Here is a 19,048-nt window from a genome sequence, read left to right on the forward strand (position 1 = left end):
TTGACCCAACAGTAGCACTTCTACGACTGTATCCCAAAGAGATCATAAAAATGGGAAAAGGACCCACATGTACAAAAATATTTATAGCAACTCTTTTTGTGGTGGCAAAGAATTGGAAATTGAGGGAATGCCCATCAATTGGGGAATGGCTGAACAAGCTGTGGTATATGAATGTAATGGAATACTATTGTGCTAAAAGAAATGACAAGCAGGAAGACTTCAGAAAAACCTGGAAAGACTTGCATGGACTGATGCTGAGTGAAGTGAGCAGAACCAGGAGAACATTGTACATAGTAACAGCCACACTGTGCAATGACTAACTTTGATATACTTAGCTCTTCTCTGCAATGGAAGAATCTAAGACATCTCCAAAGGTCTCATGATGGAAAATGCTATCCACGTCCAAAGAAAGAACTATGGAGTTTGAATGCAGATTGAAGCATACTATTTGCTATTTTTTTTCTTCTGTTGTGTTTTGTTTCCTCTTTCTGATGGTTCCTCCTATTGGTTCTAATTCTTCCTTACAGCATCACTAATGTGAAAATATGTTTAATAGGAATGTATATGTATAGCTTATACCAGATTGTGAGCCGTCTTGAGGAGGGAGGAAGGGAGGAGGGGAAAAAAAACTCAAAAGCTTATGGAAGTGATTGTTGATAAATCAAAATAAATTAATAAAAAAAAGAAAGTAGATAAGCCAACTAGAGAGGCTCATGAAGACAGAAAGAAGAATGAATAAAACTCTGGCTAGTAACAGTTGTTACATTATGAAGGAAAATGGACCAAAATTCCCTGATCAAAAGGATAATTCTTCAGACTCCCCAGAGATCATGAAAAAACAAGAAGAAACTCCAGAATGTATCAAAAGAAAAATAAAATTGTAGAAGATATTAGAAATAGGTCAGAAATGAGAGCTCTATAGAGCTTCAAAGATTTGACAGATTTTCCTTCCAAGAAAATAGAAACTTGAAAGAGAAAGTGACTGATCTAGAACATAGAAACATAGAAGCAGAAGAAAAATTGGCAGAAGAAAAACAAAAGGCAATCATGCTGAACAAATAAACACACGCATTCTATAAAATTCAAAGTCATTCACCTTGAAGACAGGGCATATACAGCAATAGCATGAGGACCATAGCTCTCCCAGAAAAACATGACAGATTAAAAAGTCTGAATATCATACTGGAAGAAATAGAGCAAGAAAACTGTCCAGAACTGTTGATTATTGACAACAAAGCACTGATAAAGTGAATCCTCAGATGGCCACTAGGACAAAAACAACAACTAAGCTTAAAACTCTAAGAGATGTAAATTTCATAATTTCAATAACAAACAACAAATTTTACAGGCATCCAGGAAAAAGACATTTAAATATAAAGGACTGCCAGTTAGAATATCCCAAGGTAACTCCTCAGTCACTAGAAATCTAAGGACAAAATGGAGTAGGATATTCCAAAAAGCAAATGAGCTCAAGCTGCCACCCAAAAAAGAGGTCACCAGTGATATGGATCTTTAACACAGGAGCCATTTGATACATTCCTGCTTCAAATGCCCATGATGAAAAGTGCTGTCCACTCCAGAGAGAGAATTGATGAAGTCTGAGTGCAGATTGAAGAATATTTTTTTACTTCATTTTTCTTGCCTTCTTTTTTTGGCAACATGGTTATTATGGAAATGTTTTACGTGACTTCACATGTATAATGGGTATTATGTTGCTTACCTTCTCCACAGGTGGGGAAGGGGCTGGAGGGAAGGAGAGAATTTGGAACTAAAAATTTTTAAATGAATGTTTAAAAAAAAGCTATAGGTGTTCAAGTAAAGGCTGGATAACTTTATGTTGGGACTATTATAGTGAGTAATTCTTTTAAGTATAAATGGTCTAGATAGCTGCCCAAGTCCCTTCAAATTCTCAAATTCTGTGACTCCAAACCTACCCCAGGAGGGGAGATGTAGGAGCCTTCAGAGATAGCCAGAACTCGGGGTGAGGTATGGTGTCTCAGCACCAGAAGTAGGACAACCTAGCCCTTTGAACTGGGCATGAACATGAGAAAGATAAGAGGTAGTACTAGGACTTGGGACACAGAATGACTCCCACATGACTCTGCTTCCTTTAACATTGCTTCCTTCATGAATTGATATTTCTAAGAGTGGGGCGCACCAAAAATTAGGGAGAGATGGAGAAGATCTATAGATGAAACAACTTAGAAATGTGATAAAGAAGTTAAAATTCTAAACTTCAGAAGCCTTACCATCCTGAGGACTACAAGGAATAAAGAAGGAACAAGTAAAAGAAGAGCCTATAAATTAGAAAATAGAATTTAGAGTAGACTGGAAGAGAAGTAATGAGGAGGACAGAGCAAAGGGAAAATTTTTCAAAAAGAGTTCAGCAAAAGAATTCTACTTAAAATAAGACATTAGAGGAGAGGAAAAAATTTTGAACCACATACTTACTTGGGCTAGGAAAGAAGAGGGTAAAGAAGAAAGGAGAGGGAAGAAGGAAAGATAAGAGAAGGAAGAAAGAAAGGGATAGAGTAGAGGAGATAGCCTCTGAAAATAGACTAGGGTCAAAGAAGCATAAGCCAAACTAATCATAAGGGCAAAGTTCTAATTAAAAAAAAAAAAAGAGGAAGGCAATAAAAATTAAAACCCAAGCCTGACCATCATAACCTTAAATATGAATGGACTAAACAATCTAATAAGGCAAAAGAGTGGGAGAATGGATGAAAAAAACAACAATTAGGGGCAGCTAGATGGCACAGTGGATAGAGCACCAGCCCTACACACAACACTTAGTAGCTTTGTGACCCTGGGCAAGTCACTTAACCCCATCGCCTAACCAAAAAAAAACAAAACAAAACAAAAACCAACAATTAGCTGTGTACAAGAAACACATCTGAAAGACAAATACACAAAGTATAGGCTAGATCAAATTTTACTTTGTATCAAGTGATTTCCCAAAAAAGCAGGAATTTAAATCATGCTTATCAGACAAAACAAAAATTAAAATTCACGTTGGCAAGAGAGATAAACATGGAAACTAAATTATGAACCATTAACAATGAAACAGTATCAATACTTCAAAGTCTACAGAATGCTCCTTGCAATAACCCATTTTATAGATATGACTGTCAGAGATTAAGTGATTCGTTTAACATATAACTAAGAAATGTTGGATCTGGGATTTGAATTCAGGTCTCTTTGACTCCAGGTTCAATTGGTCTGTTTACTACACTATTCTGCTTCCTCACTTAAGCAAAATCTAAATAAGAAGATAAATCTACTGAGAAGAAACCAGAATTCATCCCCAAACTCAATAGAAATAATTTTGGATTATCTTCATTTTAGATGAATGATGTCATTATTCCCCATTTATCAGAATAGCTCATTGAGTTGATTGTGCCATCAAGAAAACCCTAGCTGACCAATGAACCCTCCCTCTTTCTTTTTTTTAATTAATTCATATATTTTTAGTTTTCAACAATCACTTCCATAAGCTTTTGAGTTTTAAATTTTCTCTGCTTCCCTTCCTTCCCCCCTCCCCAAGACAGCATGCAATCTGATATAGGTTCTACATATGCATTCTTATTAAACATATTTTCACATTAATCATGTTGTAAGGAAGAATTAGAACCAATAGGAGGAACCATGAGAAAGAAGAAACAAAGCCAAAAAAAAAAAAAAAGAGAGAGCAAATAATATGCTTCGATCTGCATTCAGACTCCATAGTTCTTTCTCTGGATGTGGATAGCATTTTCCGTTATGAGGCTTTTGGAAACGTCTTAGATCCTTGCATTGCTAAGAAGAGCTTAGTCTATCAAAGTCAGTTATGACACAGTGTGGCTGTTGCTATATACAATGTTCTCCTGGTTCTGCTCTCTTCACTCAGCATCAGTCCATACAAGTCTTTCCAGGTTTTTCTGAAGTCTGCCTGCTCATCATTTCTTACAGCACAGTAATATTCCATTACATTCATATATCACAACTTATTCACTCTCTCCCTTTCTACGAAGCAATTTGTATTTGTATGGGAAAGGCTGCTAGGGAAAGAGCCCTAGGCCAGAAGTTAGAAAATCAGAGTTCTGGTCCAACTTCTTCCATTTACTAGCTGTGTGACTTTGGGCAAGTCATTGACTGCCTATTAGTTTCTTCATCTGTAAAACCAATGTAATAGTACTGTTCTGTCTTAAAGGATATTTGTCAAAGTCAGATGAGATATAATGTATGTGAATGTATTTTGTTACACTGTAAATCGCTATACATATAGACGGGATTGTGATTTTTTTCTCAGGGCTGAGAGCATAGTAGGTACTCAGTAAATAATTGTTGATTATTTCACTAATCTGTTTAAAGCAGTTGGATACCCCAGTGAAAGTTTCTGCTGAAATCACTGCCCTGTCTTTTCTCCAGTTTGAAGACTGTGGGAAATTCTCTTTTTAGGATGTTCTTGGGAGCCTCAGATAGATGATGTGTCAGCCCAGAACCTTTAATTTGCTCACATTGGAGCCTGCCAGGACCAGGCAGGGAGGGGAGAGCTCAGAGGCCCAGCTTAGCAGGAGGCAGCAACAGCAGCCACAGTCACAGCATAAATACATAAACCCAGCCTGATTCCCACTCACTCCTGAATCCCCAGATTCCAGGAGCTAAAGACTGATGGCTCCTAAAACATGTGGCTCTTGAGAGAAGGGCATGTGAAGAGACACTCTCATTGTCACATCAGGCTCAAGGTCCCTTTCCCTCTGCAAACTGTCTAAACAGCTGTCCTGGCTGTTTTGGCCATGGGCACCCTAGCAGCCAAAGGCAAGAAATGTAGGAAAAGCATAGGTACAAGAAGGACAGTGCCTGCTTTAGGCCAAGGGCTAACAATGAAACAGCACGGCCTGGAGTCATAGCATCATAAATCTTGAGCGGGAAGGGGCTGGTCTAGAGAGGACAAAGGAGAAGTAGTGTCAGAGAAAGCTGGGTCATCTTCCCATTCTGTCACTTACTAGATGAGTACCATCTTGTGCTGAGCTACTACATTTCTTTGACCTCTGGTGTCCTCATCCATAATTTATCTTTTTCCTAAGGGAAGGGGACCTGGAAGTGGGGGTGGGGGTGAGGGCAGGATCTGAGCATATGATTTCACCAACACAGGGAACTCTTAGTGTGGAAAACTCCCTCCACCAATATAGATTGTCAACTTCTCTAATACTTATAGTAGTAAAGATTTTCCTGAGTCATTGAAAGGTTTCATGACTTGCTTACTGTCTATACTTGCTATACTGTTCTATGCTTACTGTCTATACTTACCATAGCTAGTACAGTATGTGTCAGAGCCAATACTTGAACCCAAGGGTCTTCCTGACTTCACGGCTGTCTAGCCACTTTGGTATCTTACCTCTCTTTCGTCTATGATATAGGGGATAATAGGTTCTCATACTACCAGCCACATGGGGTTATTATGAGGAAATAGCTTTGTAAGCAATAAAGAATGGAATAAAGATAAATTACTAGTTTTATTATTATTAATACTAGTCCTGGTTCTCATTAAGTGGGTGACCTTGGAGAAGAAAGCTTTGATGTTTTGACCCATGATTTCCTCTTCTTTTAGATGACAGGGTAAAACTAATCAATGTTTCTGAAACCAACTTGGGCATGGAACATTCTGAGCTTGAACAGTATTGATGAGGCTGTATTGACAGACCTCGTAGTTTCTCGTCTTGGTAGTGGGAAGTTGGGGGAGAAGGTTCTGGAGCAGGGGTTCTTATGTTGTGTTATAAAGTTCTTTGGCCATATGCTGAAGCCTATTGACTCATGAGAGTCGTGTTTTTAAATGCATGAAATAAAACAAATAGGATTGCAAAGGAAACCAGTTTTAATCTAAATAAAGATAAAATTTTTCCCATCCAAGTTCATAGACTTCCCTAAAATCTGTCCATGGACCCCTTGTAGGAGGGCTTCTCTGAGATCCCCAGGTTAAGAATCCCTGGTCTAGAAGTGTGGTCTATCTCAAAAGGGAAGGAATGGGGAAACTGTTGAGTAAAAGAGAAGAGATCAGGCCTATTTGCATTCCACTCCAAATTCTCTCTCTCTCTCTCTCTCTCTCTCTGTCTCTCTTTCTCTCTCTCTCTCTCTCCCCACACACACACACACACCCCTCTATTTTTTCTCTTTCTCTCTCCATGTCTAGTTTCTCTCGTGCTCTTACTCCCACCATTCTCTTTAGCTCCGAGCTCCCAGCTGGAGACAACATACCTCAGCATTAAATCTCTCTCTTCGTCTTCTCTGAAAGTGCTTCCCCTCAATTTCCCTACAACCTTTGCAATCATGTTAGATATGAGTATTTTCTCAGTCGATTTTGCTTAACTTTTTTTTTTGGTTGTTACAAGTATGGTTCAATGACTAACGTTGGGAATATGTTTTGCATGACTGCACATGTATAACCTATATCAAGTTGCTTGCCTTCTCAATGTGGGGAGTAGGGGGTGGGAGCGAGGGAGAGAATTTGGAACTCAAAATTTTTTAAAAAAGCAAATGTTAATTGTTTTTACATGTAATTAGGGGAAAATAAAATATTAAAGGAAAAAAAATACAAGTGTGGTTCAGTAGGGGTTTGTGGAGAACAGTGTATGTTGGAAAAATGTCCTTGATATGAAAAGCAAAGGGTATCAATAAAACTTAAAAAAAAAAATAAGATGGCAAGGGTCATTTGTGCTACTTCTCAGATAGGGGAAACAGACCTAAACAGAGTCTAAGAGGAAGAATGTAGTATAGCTATTGACCTATAAAGAAGGGTAATGTATGTGTTTTCCATTCCCTCTGCCAGTAGGATGGGAATGAGACAAACCTAGGGAGGGTAAGGAGGACAACCCCCAGCTGTCACTAAGGGAGCAAGGGAGGGAGTTTCCAAGTAGCCACAAAACCACTACCTTGTTTCTTTATAAGCTCCAGGGAAACTGGGGAGGTTTCATGGTGCCCTTGATGTCCCTTGTCCGCAGGAATCTTCCTGATTTGGGGAGCAGCCCAGGAGCCCCTTCCTTCACTAGCTCCAGGGATTGCATATACTGATGCATGTTTTGCTCTGATTTTTTTTTTTTTTCGTCCTACTTGGAACCTGAGCTTTTTGAGCACGGAATTTAAATGTATGGATTATGTATAATGACATGCCAGTGAAAAGCTGCATGACCTAGGGGACAGGAAGCCTACCCAAGAGTCAGGAAGACCTCGGTTTATTTCCTGCCTCTTTCACATACTGAGATTGTCTGTGTGACACTGGGCAAGTCATTTAACCTCTTGGGGCCCAGGTAACTCTCTAAGACTATGAAGTTACAGAACAGTTGCAGATCCGTATTGATAGAAGGAATTTCTTCACAGGAGTTCTCTCTGCCAATAAAAATCACAGGTTCATATGGAAAAATAACATCCCCAAAACATGCAGGCAGCAACATTTCATTCTACTAGTTAAAATCTGACCGCTTTAACCAGGTGCCTGCCTTTTCCCCGTCTCCACCCTCAGACTTGGACCTCTGATTCTCACTTCCAATAAGCCATAGTCATTGGGCTTTGGGGAGCCCCACCCCTCAGGTTCCACAGTGCTTCAGCCTTAGGAAAAGTGTGCGTGTGGCAGGGGATCATAGCACGTTAGAGGTGAAAGGGTCTAGGGGTCCTTTAGACTAGCCCCTTTGTTTTTATAAATGTGGAAACAGGCTCAGAGAAGGTCAAGTGTCTTGTCCGAGGTCACAAAACAAGTTAATGGCAGAGCCAGGGCCCAGGTCTTTTGACTCTTGATTCGGTATCCTTTATATCCCACTTTGCTGCTTTCTTTAGTGAAGTTGCATTGACTGGGACCTGAGCCCAGGTCTCCTTTGTAGGAGACAAGCATTCTGCCGGCTGCTGAACCAAATTCTGAGGGGCTTGTGGTGGCAGGACTGAGGTTTGAAGTTGGGACTGTCCCGAGAGCCTCCCTCCCTCCCAGCACTCAGAGGCAGATTGTATTTGGAAGAGAAAAGGAGGGAAACATCTAATACCTCGGCTGAACCTGAAGCAAACCTTGGGGAGGAAGGGGACAGGATGGGTATCTCCTCCACATCTCTGTTTCAGGATCTGGAGTCTAACGAACCAAGAACCTCAGTTCTATCTATCAAACTAGACAGTGCATATAAATAATTTTGCTTGTTGCTAATAATATCATTATTATGATGATCACCCACCTCACTTGCTTCTCTCCCTTCCACCAGCTGGAGTCGTAGGGCAGAATAATAAGGTAGAGACAGGGGGCTGTCTAGCACTCCCACCCCCCACCCCCAGCAATGGTTCCTCCCATCCCTGCCCCACACCCCTCTGCTGTGCCTGGCCAAGGGCCTGGGGCATCTGGGACTCTGCTGCCTGACCAGGAATGCCAGCTCGCCCACTCCTGAACCTTCTCTAGCCGATGGTTCCCACAGTGCAGGAATCCAGCTGTTCTCTGCCAACACAGCTGGGCTCAGTCAGCCTCCTGCTGCTGTTCTGTTTTGATGGGGGATGGGCAGGTCGGGGGAGGAACAGATAGAGAGGACCCTGTGGGGAGTGGGGATGGTGGGGAGCAGGTAATCAAAACCTCCAGTGCTCAGGGGATCTTTTTTGAGCTGGGGGTGGTGATGGGGGGGGCAGGGAGGTGTTGAGTCACTTTGCAGTAATCTCAGTGGGAGCTGAGGTTTCTGAAACACAATGCATGTTTCCCCTTTTCCTCTCGTTCCTTTTGCATGTGGCTTTCTAAACCATGTGTTGGTGATGACTCAGCCACGGCCTTACTTGGTTTTTCTTTTTAACCACTCTCTCCCCCAGGTTGGGTTTGGCAACTTCCTGCCTTTCCTGTGCTCCTAGGTTTCTTAGACTTCAGCCCAGAGGTTCCCTTCACGATGGGAAAAGGAGGGCTGCTAAAGGTCTGACCAGCGCGATGACGGGACAATCCTACTGGGCAGCCCGCTTGCCGCGGGAGGCTCTCTGTTCTCTTTGTGGACAGGGAAGGAGGGGAGAGGGTGTCTTCACTCGATGCCTTGTGGGGTTGGTAGGGAGCCCCAGATGAAGAACATGGGGTCCCTCCCCTACCCTCAGCATTTACACAGCTAACTACTGTACAGTTCATCAGGCCTTTATTAAGCACCTACTGTGTATCCTGCACTTTCCTAGTTCTACTCCGGGTGCCTTCATATTCCCAGTCACCCAGGCTATGAACCTCAAGCTGTGATGGGCTCCTCCTCCCTCTGTCCCGCCATATCCAGTTAGTCACCAAGTTATAGTGATTCTTTTGCAATCTTTCATGTCTGTTTCCTGCTTTCCATACCGACTTCCACCACCCTGGTCCCAGCTCTGCACTGTGCTAGGCGCTGGGGGGAAATAAAAGCTTTAAGTAATAATAACTAGCATTTAGATTGCATTCCAAGCTTTGCAAAGCACTTTACAAATATTATTTCATTTTATCCTCACAATAACCCTGCGAAGTAGGTGCTGTTGTTATCCTCATTTTATAGATGGGGAAACTGAGGCAAATAGAGTTTAAGTGGCAAGGCTAGGGTCACACAGCTAGTTAAGTGTCAGAGGCTAGATTTGAACTCAGGTTTTCCTGACTCCAGGTCCAGCGCTTGATCCACTGGGCCACATACATAAGACATGATCCCTACCCCTCATGGAGCCTCTAATCTTTTGGGGGATGTCACACATGCAAGATAACTGTAATGCCACTACATACACTAACAATGACAAAAAAACCCTGTAATACAGTATAGCATAAGGGGCAGCTAGGTGGCGCAGTGGATGGAGCTCCAGCCCTGGATTCAGGAGGACCTGAGTTCAAATTCGGACTCAGACACATAACACTTACTAGCTGTGTGACCCTGGGCAAGTCACTTAACCCCATTGCCTAGCCAAAAACAAAAAAACAAACAAAAAATTACAGTATAGCATAGTGTATAAAGAGCCAGCATTAAAACTAGGACTGTCTGGGTCCAAACCCCACTTCTGATATATACAAACTGTGTGATCCTGGGCAAATCTGGTAACCTCTCAGTGCCCCCAGGCAACTTTCTAAGATATAAGTTACAGATTTTCATTGGTAGGGATGGGGCTTCTTTACCAGGACCTCCCTGCACTGATGAAATCACAGGTACAGACAAAATGAATAACATATTAATGTTTTAATAGTGTTTTATCTTTTCCAATTACATGTAAAGACAATTTTAACAATCATTTTAAAAATTTTTGAAAAAAAAAAATTTTTTTGAGTTCCATATTTTCTCCTTCTTCCTCCCTAAAAAGGTGAGAATTTAAAATAGGTTACATATATGCAATTGTGTAAAACCTATTTCTATATTAGCCAATAGCATATTAATGTTGGAGCACCATAAGCAAAGTGCTATCTGAGCCCTAAGGAAGGAAAAATCATGACTGACTTGGTGGAATTTGTTGGAATCAGGGAAGGCTGCCTGGGTAACCTGGCTCTTCAGTTGGTCTTTAAAGCATAGGTTAGAACTCAAAAGGCAGAGCTGGAGAAGGGGAGGGGCAGGCCAGGCATGGAAGACAATGATGTGCTGACTGCAATCCAGGTTGAGCCTGAAAGACCACCCTTCTACTTCTCCTCCTGCCTCTTCTCTACTCCCTTCACTTATGGGATGGACCACAGTACCTAGGACAGTTCCTGGTACAAAGCAGACCTGTAATAAATGCTCATCACTTCATTGGTAACAAGCAACAGAAATACAAGATGATAAACAATTGAGACGAGAGGAGGAAGGGGGTCAATGTGAGCTAGTCAGAGAGGAGATCAGTAAGTCTTCATGTAAGTAATGGGATTGAAGATAGATAGGATTTCATGAAGAAAAGACAGGGCCTGAGAAACATCTGAAGTGGGGGTGGGGGGATGTCATGAGCAAAGGTGCTTTGGGAATCTGGCGCATAGACCATTCTAGAATGGAGGGTTGGGTGGCAAGTAGAAAGATGAGTTTGGGAAAAGTAAGTCAGAGCCAGATCATGGAGGGCCTTGAATGCCAGTTGGAGTTCAAACTTTTTCCATAGACAGTGGGAGACCCCTGAAGCTGTTTGAGTAGGGGAGGTGCATGACCCACATGGTACTTTAGGAAGTTACACCTGGCAGGAGGCAGGAGAAACCTCAGCAGAGATACCAGTTAGGAGATTATTTTCGTAAAAGGTAACAAGGCCTAGGACCGGGGTAGTTGTTTCCTTCCATGCCATGAGAGCATGGAAAGCAGGAAACAGACATGAGAGATTGCAGAAGAACTGATAGGACTTGGTGACTAACCGGATATGGTAGGACAGAGAGAAGGGGAGGAACCAAGACAACTTGAGGCTCTAAGCCTGGTGACTGAAGTATGGTGGATGCCATTAACAGAATTAGGGAAATAAGGAGTGGTGCTACAAGTCAGGACTCCTGACCCCAGGCTCTTTCTCTCACTGATTCAGACCAGAATGCAGGCTGAACCTGGACCGACCCTCTCAATCCCCCTGCGTCTACCCTGCTCTCTCAGCCTATAGAGTGGACCCTGAGAAATGCTCCGCTGCTATGCTGAGTTGACTCTTCTGTCTCTCTTGGACAGGCATTCCCGAGGATTCCAAGGTAGAGGGCCCAGCATTCACTGATGCCATCCGCATGTACCGTCAGTCCAAGGAGCAGTATGGTACCTGGGAGATGCTCTGTGGAAACGAAGTGCAGGTAAGGCCCAGGACAGATCTTGGGAGTAGGCAGGACTTGAGGCAGTTTTGGGGTTTGCACCAGCTAGGAAGAGGTGTAGTGTGGATATTGAAGTAGGGAGCAAAAAATAATCATTGCTGGTTTGATGTCAGCATGGCCAGAGATCTCCAGTGGAGTGCCACAAGGATTTGTGTTTGGTCTTGTGCTATGTGATGTTGTTATTATCCTGCATAAAAGACAGAGAGGGCATGGTTATCAGGTTTGCAGGTGACACCAAGCTGGAATGGATAATTCAAACACACTGGATGACAGAGCAAAGATCCAAAAAGATCTTAAGAGGGTAAACTATTGGGCTGAATCTAATAAGAATTGTAATAGGGGTAAATGTAAAGTCTGGAGGCCAAAGCATTAACTTCACAATCACGAGTCCAGGGAGGTATGCTTAAGTAGCTGCTTGTCCGAAAGCCTGGGCATTTTAGTGGCCTGCGTGGTCCAGCGGTGTTTGTGTGTGGTCCTGGGATGCATTAAGGTAAGGCTAAGAGCTCTGCCCTGCTCAGACCACATCTGGGCTCTTCTGTGCAATTCTTGGGGAGTTGAGGTTAGGAAGGACATTGCTAAGCCAGGGGGCATCGGGAGGCAGACAGCCAGGATGGTGAAGAGCCTAGGGCCCGGGCAATATGAGTAAAGGAGATGTGGAGCCTGATGAGGACTCAGGACAAGGTCACTGTCTTCAAGCTTTTGAAAGGCTGTCCTATGGAAACAGAATGAGACTGGTTCTATTTGGCCCCAGAGAGAAGAGTCAGGAGCAGGGAGTGGGGGAAGATTTAGGTTGAATGTCAGCAGACACTTACTAATGCCTGGAGTCGTCTGGGGTCGGATGGGCCGCTTTGAATGGGGCTGGGCAGGGGTGACTCCCTCTCTGGGCTGGTCTTCAAGCAAAGGCTGGATGATCATTGATTGCATATGTTGTAGCAGGGAGTCTTCTTTTTCAGGTACGTGATGGGAAAAGCAGTCATGTGAGATGAAGCTAGAAAGGCAGCTTGGGGCAAGACAGAAGTTAATGGGAAGCCACTGGAGATTTCTGAGGAGAGTTACATCTTTACTCTGCATTATAAGGAGAATTAGGGCAGCTCGATGGCGCAGTGGATAGAACACTCGGCCTGGAGTTAGCAAGATTCCTCTTCCTGAGTTCAAATCTGGCCTCAGGAACTTATTAGCTGTTTGACTCTGGGCAATTCATGTAACCCTGCTGGCCTCAGTTTCCTTATCTGTAAAATGAGCTGTAGAAGGAAATGGCAAACCAGTCCAGTATTTTTGCCAAGAAAATTCCAAATGGGGTCACAAAGAATGACTCAACAACAACAATAAATTAGGAGAACTAAGCTGGTAGCCTGTGCAGGTTGGATTGGAGGGAGGAGACACTAGAATGTGGAAGCCTGATTTGGGGGCAGTTACAATAGTCCCAAGTAAGGGGAGGAATCCTGAATTGGGGTGATAGTGGGGCTGGAGAGAAAGAAGCGACCAAATGCATCAGAAATTGAACAGGTGAAAGCCACAGGAGTTCATAAGATGTGGAAGGTGTCAGAGAAGGAAGAATCAAAGAATGATGATTCCAAGGTTTTGAGTCTTGGTCCAAATGCCTAGCAAGCAGAGAGATGGAGCAGTGGGTGCAGCGCTGGGCCTGGAGGAAGACCTGAGTTCAGATCTAGCCTCAGACACTTACTAGTTCTGTGACTCTGGGCAAGTCACTTAACCCTGTGTTAACCCTCAGTTTCCTAATCTGTAAAATGAGCTGAAGAAGGAAATGGCAAACCCACTCCAGTATCTTTGCCAATAATTTGTCACAAAGAGTGGTACAAGACTGAAAAATGACTGAACAGAGCCAAATGGATGGTGATGGGCCCAAGGCTTGTTATATTTCCAGCTCAGGAGGTCAAACTGAGCTTCAGTCATAAAACAAGCATTTATTAAGCACCTAATGTGAGCTAAGCATTATGCTAAGTACTGGGGATGCAAAGAAAGGCAAAAAAAAAAAAAACTGGTCCCTGCCTTCAAGAAACTCACATTCTGATGGAGAGACAACATGCAAATAATAAATAATGTACATACAAGATATCTACAAAGCTGTTGTTGTTCAGTCTTTTTTCAGTTGTGTCCAGCTCTTTGTGACTCCATTTGAAGTTTTCTTGGCAAAGATACTGGAGTGGTTTGCCATTTCCTTCTCCAGCTCATTCTACAGATGAAGAAACTGAAGCCAATAGGGTTAAGTGACTTGCCCAGGGTCACACAGCTAGTAAGTGTCCGAGGCTGGATTTGAACATAGGAAGAGGAGTCTTTCTGCCTCCAAACCTGGCACTCTACCCACTGAGCTATCTAGCTGCCCATATCTACAAAGTAGATGGAAGGAAATCTCAGAGGGAAGGCACTAGGAGTGAGGGAAACCAGAGAAGACCTCCTGCAGAAGGTGGGATTCATATTAAGTCTTAAAGAAAGTGGGAAAGCCAGTAGGTGAGGGTATAGAAAGAAAGTTTTCCAGGTATGGGGGACAGCCAGTGCAAAAGTATGCAGTCAGAGATGGAGTATTATGTATGAGGAATAGCTAAGAAGGCAGGGATTGCTAGGTTCTACAGGATGTGGAAGAGAGTGAAGTGTAGGAAGGCTTGAAAGCTAGGAAGGAAGACTTTGAGGAAGTCCCAACATTCTCTGACCATCTTTCTCCCTTTGTCCATCTGTCTGGGGCCTTGCCTCTCTCCATCCAGATCTTGAGCAACCTGGTGATGGAGGAGCTGGGACCTGAATTGAAAAGTGTGATAAGCCCCCGGATGAAAGGCAAACCCCAGGAGAGGCAAAGGCAGTGGATACAGGTGGGCACAAAGCGGCTTGTGGAGTCCTGCTTCTCTGAATGTGACTCCTCATGAGCTCTCTGAAGGCCTCTCAACTTCACATGGTCAAAAGCTGACATTTCCCTTACTCCCCTGAATCCTTCTTGCCTTGAAGAAGTTTTCTTCTGACCTTTGCTTTTCCTCCAGCCTGGGACCCTGTTGCTATACTATTGTCTGGGGGCTTTGTAATATGGGAGCTTGGCCTAATCAGATAATGAACCCCTAGGGGGACAAGGCCCAAGTCTTTGCTGTGTCTCTTCATCCTAGAGTGCCTAGGATTGCGTGAGGATATAATAGCATGCAGAGCTCTGTGGGCTGCATTAGGAAGATGGCATGCGCCCAAGAGGGATTTTCTGTATAAACCAGAGACCACTTTCACTTCGGTGCAGGAGAAAAAGGAACCTCCCTAAGGCAGTCCATGGAGAGGAAAAGTGACTGTTCTTTTACTCCCACAGATCTCAGATGCTGTGTACAGGATGGTTTACGAGCAGACCCAAGCCCACTTTGAGGCCGTGGCCGCCAAGTGCGCGATGGCCCGGCCAGCCATGGAGAGCGTCATCCGCACAGATATGGACCAGATCATTACCTCCAAAGAGCACGTGGCCGGCAAAATCCGAGGTACAGCAAGTTGTGAGGGCAGTACAGCTGTGAGCCCCGCAGCTGCACCCAGACCCCCTCACTCTATCCTTGCCGCTCCCCAAATCCTTAAGCTCATGGGGTCTCACTCGAACACATTGCCAAAACACTGAAATCCTGAAGGGCCCAGAAAGCATATAGTTCCTAATTTTGAAAAGCTGATCATTTTTGTGGGTTTATTGATGTGCTGATACTTTGCTATAGTTCCTAACTGTGTCAATTCCTTACCCTGAAAATCCTGAAGCCTTTTGAATAGATCTGCAGGATCAAAGGGCCCCTAGTCATAGGCCCAGGGATCTTGAGCAGCCAGGGATCTCCATCTGGTTGAACATCCTCTTTCTAGAGATGAGGAACATGAGGCCCAGAAGGTGGAGTGATTTCCCAGGTGCTGTGACTCTAAAACCAGGCCTAACCTTACTACTCTTTGGGATTTTTTGTGCCAAGAAAGGCAATGGGTGATTCTAGTTTCAAGGAGGATTTCCTGGAGAGAGGATGGATTCTAAGAAAGATTTTGATAGAAGGGTGGAGGGAAAGCATTCCAAGGTGGGGTGGGGGGTAGAATCACTTTCTTTTCTTGAGTTAGTCCATATCCAGGATCTACCAATGAAGTAAGAAAGTCGGGGCAGATCCATGTCACCCTTGCGCAGGGCCTAATCCCAATCTTTAACAGCTGTTCTCTAGCCCTACTTTGGGGTCATAGACTTCTCTGGCAGTGAGAAGTCTATGGGTCCCTTCTCAGAATCTTTTTAAATGCAAAAAAATAAAATACATAGGATTACAAAGGACATAAATTATTCTGAAACACAATTATCAGATTTTTTAAAAGTTCATGGCTCCCGGTTAAGGACCCCTGCTCTCTCCTAATTAATTCTGGGAGGGGTGATGGGTAGCTGGGACGTGGGTGGGGAGGAGCTTGACATTGTCATTCTATCCCATCTCATCCTTCTTGGCCTAGCCTTTATCCTCCCCAAAGCTGAGGTCTGTGTCCGAAACCACGTGCAGCCTTACATCCCCTCGATCCTGGAGGCCTTGATGATCCCCACCAGCCAAGGCTTCACTGAAGTTCGAGATGTCTTCTTCAAGGAGGTCACAGACATGAACCTGAACGTCATCAACGAGGGAGGAATCGATAAGCTTGGAGAGGTAAAAACCTGTGATGCGTAAGTCACTGGCAAGTGACCAAGGAGGGCTACATCTTTGATAGAGTCACAGAGGCAAGGAATGTCAGAACTGGAAGGGGCCTTAGAACATAGACTATTGGGGCAACTAGGTGGCACAGCAGATAAAGCACCGGGCCTAGAGTCAGAAAGACCTGAGTTCAAATCCGGCCTCAGATCAGATGCTTGATACTTACTTAGCTGTGTGACCCTGGGCAAGTCATTTAACCCCAATTGCCTCACCCCCCCAAAAAAAAAACACAGACTACTAACACAGAATTACAGATCCCAGGGAGGGGATTGTGGGGAGAGGTAGGGGCCTTAGAGAACATAACATTGAAATGAGGGTGAAATGTTTTCCTTGCATAGGGTATGGGAAAGGTGTGGTGTGGTGTGGTGAGAAAAATATTAGAATAAGAGCTGTGAGACCTAGTTTCTAATTCTGGCCCAGCCACCAACTTGCCAAGTGACCTTGGACAAGTCATTTCATTGGGTCACAGTTTCCCATCTATAAAATGAAGGAGTTGAAATAGGTGGTATCTAAACTGTAATAGCTATGGTCTAGCTATAATAGCTAGAACTTATATGACAATTGAAGTTTGCACAGTGCTTTACAAATTTTCTCATTTGATCCTCAACAACCCTGAGGAATAGATGCTGTTGTTATCCCCATTTTACAGATGAAGAAACTGAAGCAAACACAACTTATAACTGACTCAAGGTCCCACACTTAGTAAGTACCTGAGGCAGGATTTGAAGTCAGGTCTCCCTGACTCTAGGTCTTGCATTCTATCCACAATGCCACATTACTGCCTTCTCCACTGACGTTCTGGGAGTTCAGGTTCATCTTGTATGAGATGCTGGTAGTTTGTGTCTATCACATTTTGAAACTAAGCAGGCACCACAGATGTCTCAGCCAGAGTGGTGGAGGGTGTCAGATGCCACCCTGGGGAAGGCAAATGCATCACCCTCAGGGCGCCTTTGCCTTCCTAGTACATGGAGAAGCTTTCCCAGCTGGCATACCACCCGGTCAAGATGCAGAGCTGTTATGAGAAGATGGACCAGCTGAAGCTTGAGGGGCTACAGCAGCGATTTGATGTCTCCAGTGCATCCGTATTCAAACAGAGAGCCCAGATCCACATGAGGGAGGTAGGAGCCTCAGAGACCGCAATCCACCCAAAATTCTCCCTCCCTGTCCTTGGAGGGACGTGGAGAGCAGAGGCCAGAGCTGCATGTATCTCCAGACACTGCCCCTGGGGTCATGGGAATTTGGGGGTAATACTCCGGATGCCATGATGCCGCAGGTTTTGAGTGGTTGGGTCTGCTCAGTGACTCTGCCCTGGACCAGGGGAACAAAAATAGACATCCATATCAGCTGGTGATAAAAAAGATAAATACAAGTAACCAAACTATAATCACGTGCCCGGCTCCCAAAACACAGTTGTACTCTTATTATCACCAAGGCAGCATAGGCAAAACTTGTGTTGGCTGTCTTGCAACAATCCTTGTCCCCTATCACCACACACACACACACACACACACACACACACACACACACACACACACACACACACACACACACACACACGCCTCCTCTTCTACAGATCCCACTTCTCCCCTTGAACCATTTCCTCTGCTACTAACCCTAATATTTCTACTCTGCCTTCTATGTGAAGCCTTCTCTCCTCCCCCCCCACACATTTGCTAGCACCTCTGCCCCACCAAAAAAAATATATCACCTTGTATTTATTTTGTATATACTTGTTGTCTCCCCTGATGCAAACGTGAGCTCCTTTGGTTTTGTGTCCCTAGCACTTAGCAGAGTCCAGGACGTAGTAGGTGCTTAGTAAATGCTGGTGGCTTGATAAATAGAGATGCCCTGTATCAAGACTTCTTCACCTTTATTGTGTCATAAACCCCTCTGGCAGGGGTGGGGAACCTTCAACCTCGAGGTCACATGTGGCCCTCTAGGTCCCCTAATCCAAACTTCACAGAACAAAGCCCCTTAATAAAAGGATTTGTTCTGTGAAGTTTGGATTCAGTGAAAGGGCCGTACTTGAGGACCTAGAGGGCCATAAGTGACCTCAAGGTTGAAGGTTCCCCCCTCCCCCGCCAAAGACATTTTCCCATGTCAAGGAATGCTGTTGGGGGGGTGGGGTGAAGGTGGGGACAGATTTAAGGAAATTTTATTATTTACCTTGGGCCTTGTATCCCCTAAGAGCATCCCTCCTTTCTTCTCTTGTACTTCCTCTGTTTTCTCCTTTTCTTTGTATAGCCAAGCCTGGCTCTAGCATTCTTTATTAGAACATCACAACTGATGCCTTCCACCATTTGGTGTGATGCTCTTCTCTCCCGCTTCTCCCCAGCACCATTTCCTGTGTGAACCCTCTACCCCCACCTATCTCCCATAAAGGTCTTGAACGAGAGGTGGGAGGTAGCAGGTGAGGAGGGCTTTGAATACTGGAAAGACGAGGGGGTCAGAGACTTGGAAGCTTTAGTCAGTCAACAAGCATTTCTTACGCACTTACTACATGCCAGTCGCTGTGCTAAGCACTGAGGATTCAAAGAAAGGCATACAAACAAACAAACAAAAAACCAGTCCCTGCCCTCTAGGAGCTTACATTCTAGTGGAGGAGACAACATGTAAATAACTAAGCGCATGAAAGATACAGACAGAGTAGATGGGAGAATCTGAAAGGGAAAGATATCAG

At 44.1% G+C, this 19,048-nt stretch overlaps 1 protein-coding gene across 1 annotated transcript in view; it reads left to right on the plus strand.

The window, feature by feature from the left end:
• Positions 1 to 19,048, plus strand: part of FAM129B (family with sequence similarity 129 member B) — a 111,554-nt gene that overhangs the window by 78,524 nt on the left and 13,982 nt on the right. The window contains exons 6-10 of the mRNA XM_027869419.1: positions 11,568 to 11,683; positions 14,422 to 14,526; positions 15,000 to 15,162; positions 16,136 to 16,323; positions 17,331 to 17,486. Coding sequence (XP_027725220.1) covers positions 11,568 to 11,683; positions 14,422 to 14,526; positions 15,000 to 15,162; positions 16,136 to 16,323; positions 17,331 to 17,486 — 728 coding nt within the window. The remainder of the gene's footprint in view (positions 1 to 11,567; positions 11,684 to 14,421; positions 14,527 to 14,999; positions 15,163 to 16,135; positions 16,324 to 17,330; positions 17,487 to 19,048) is intronic.

Source organism: Vombatus ursinus, unplaced genomic scaffold, assembly GCF_900497805.2.
Source record: "Vombatus ursinus unplaced genomic scaffold, bare-nosed wombat genome assembly UNPS02014793.1, whole genome shotgun sequence".
In the NCBI taxonomy this organism is placed as follows: Eukaryota; Metazoa; Chordata; class Mammalia; order Diprotodontia; family Vombatidae; genus Vombatus; species Vombatus ursinus.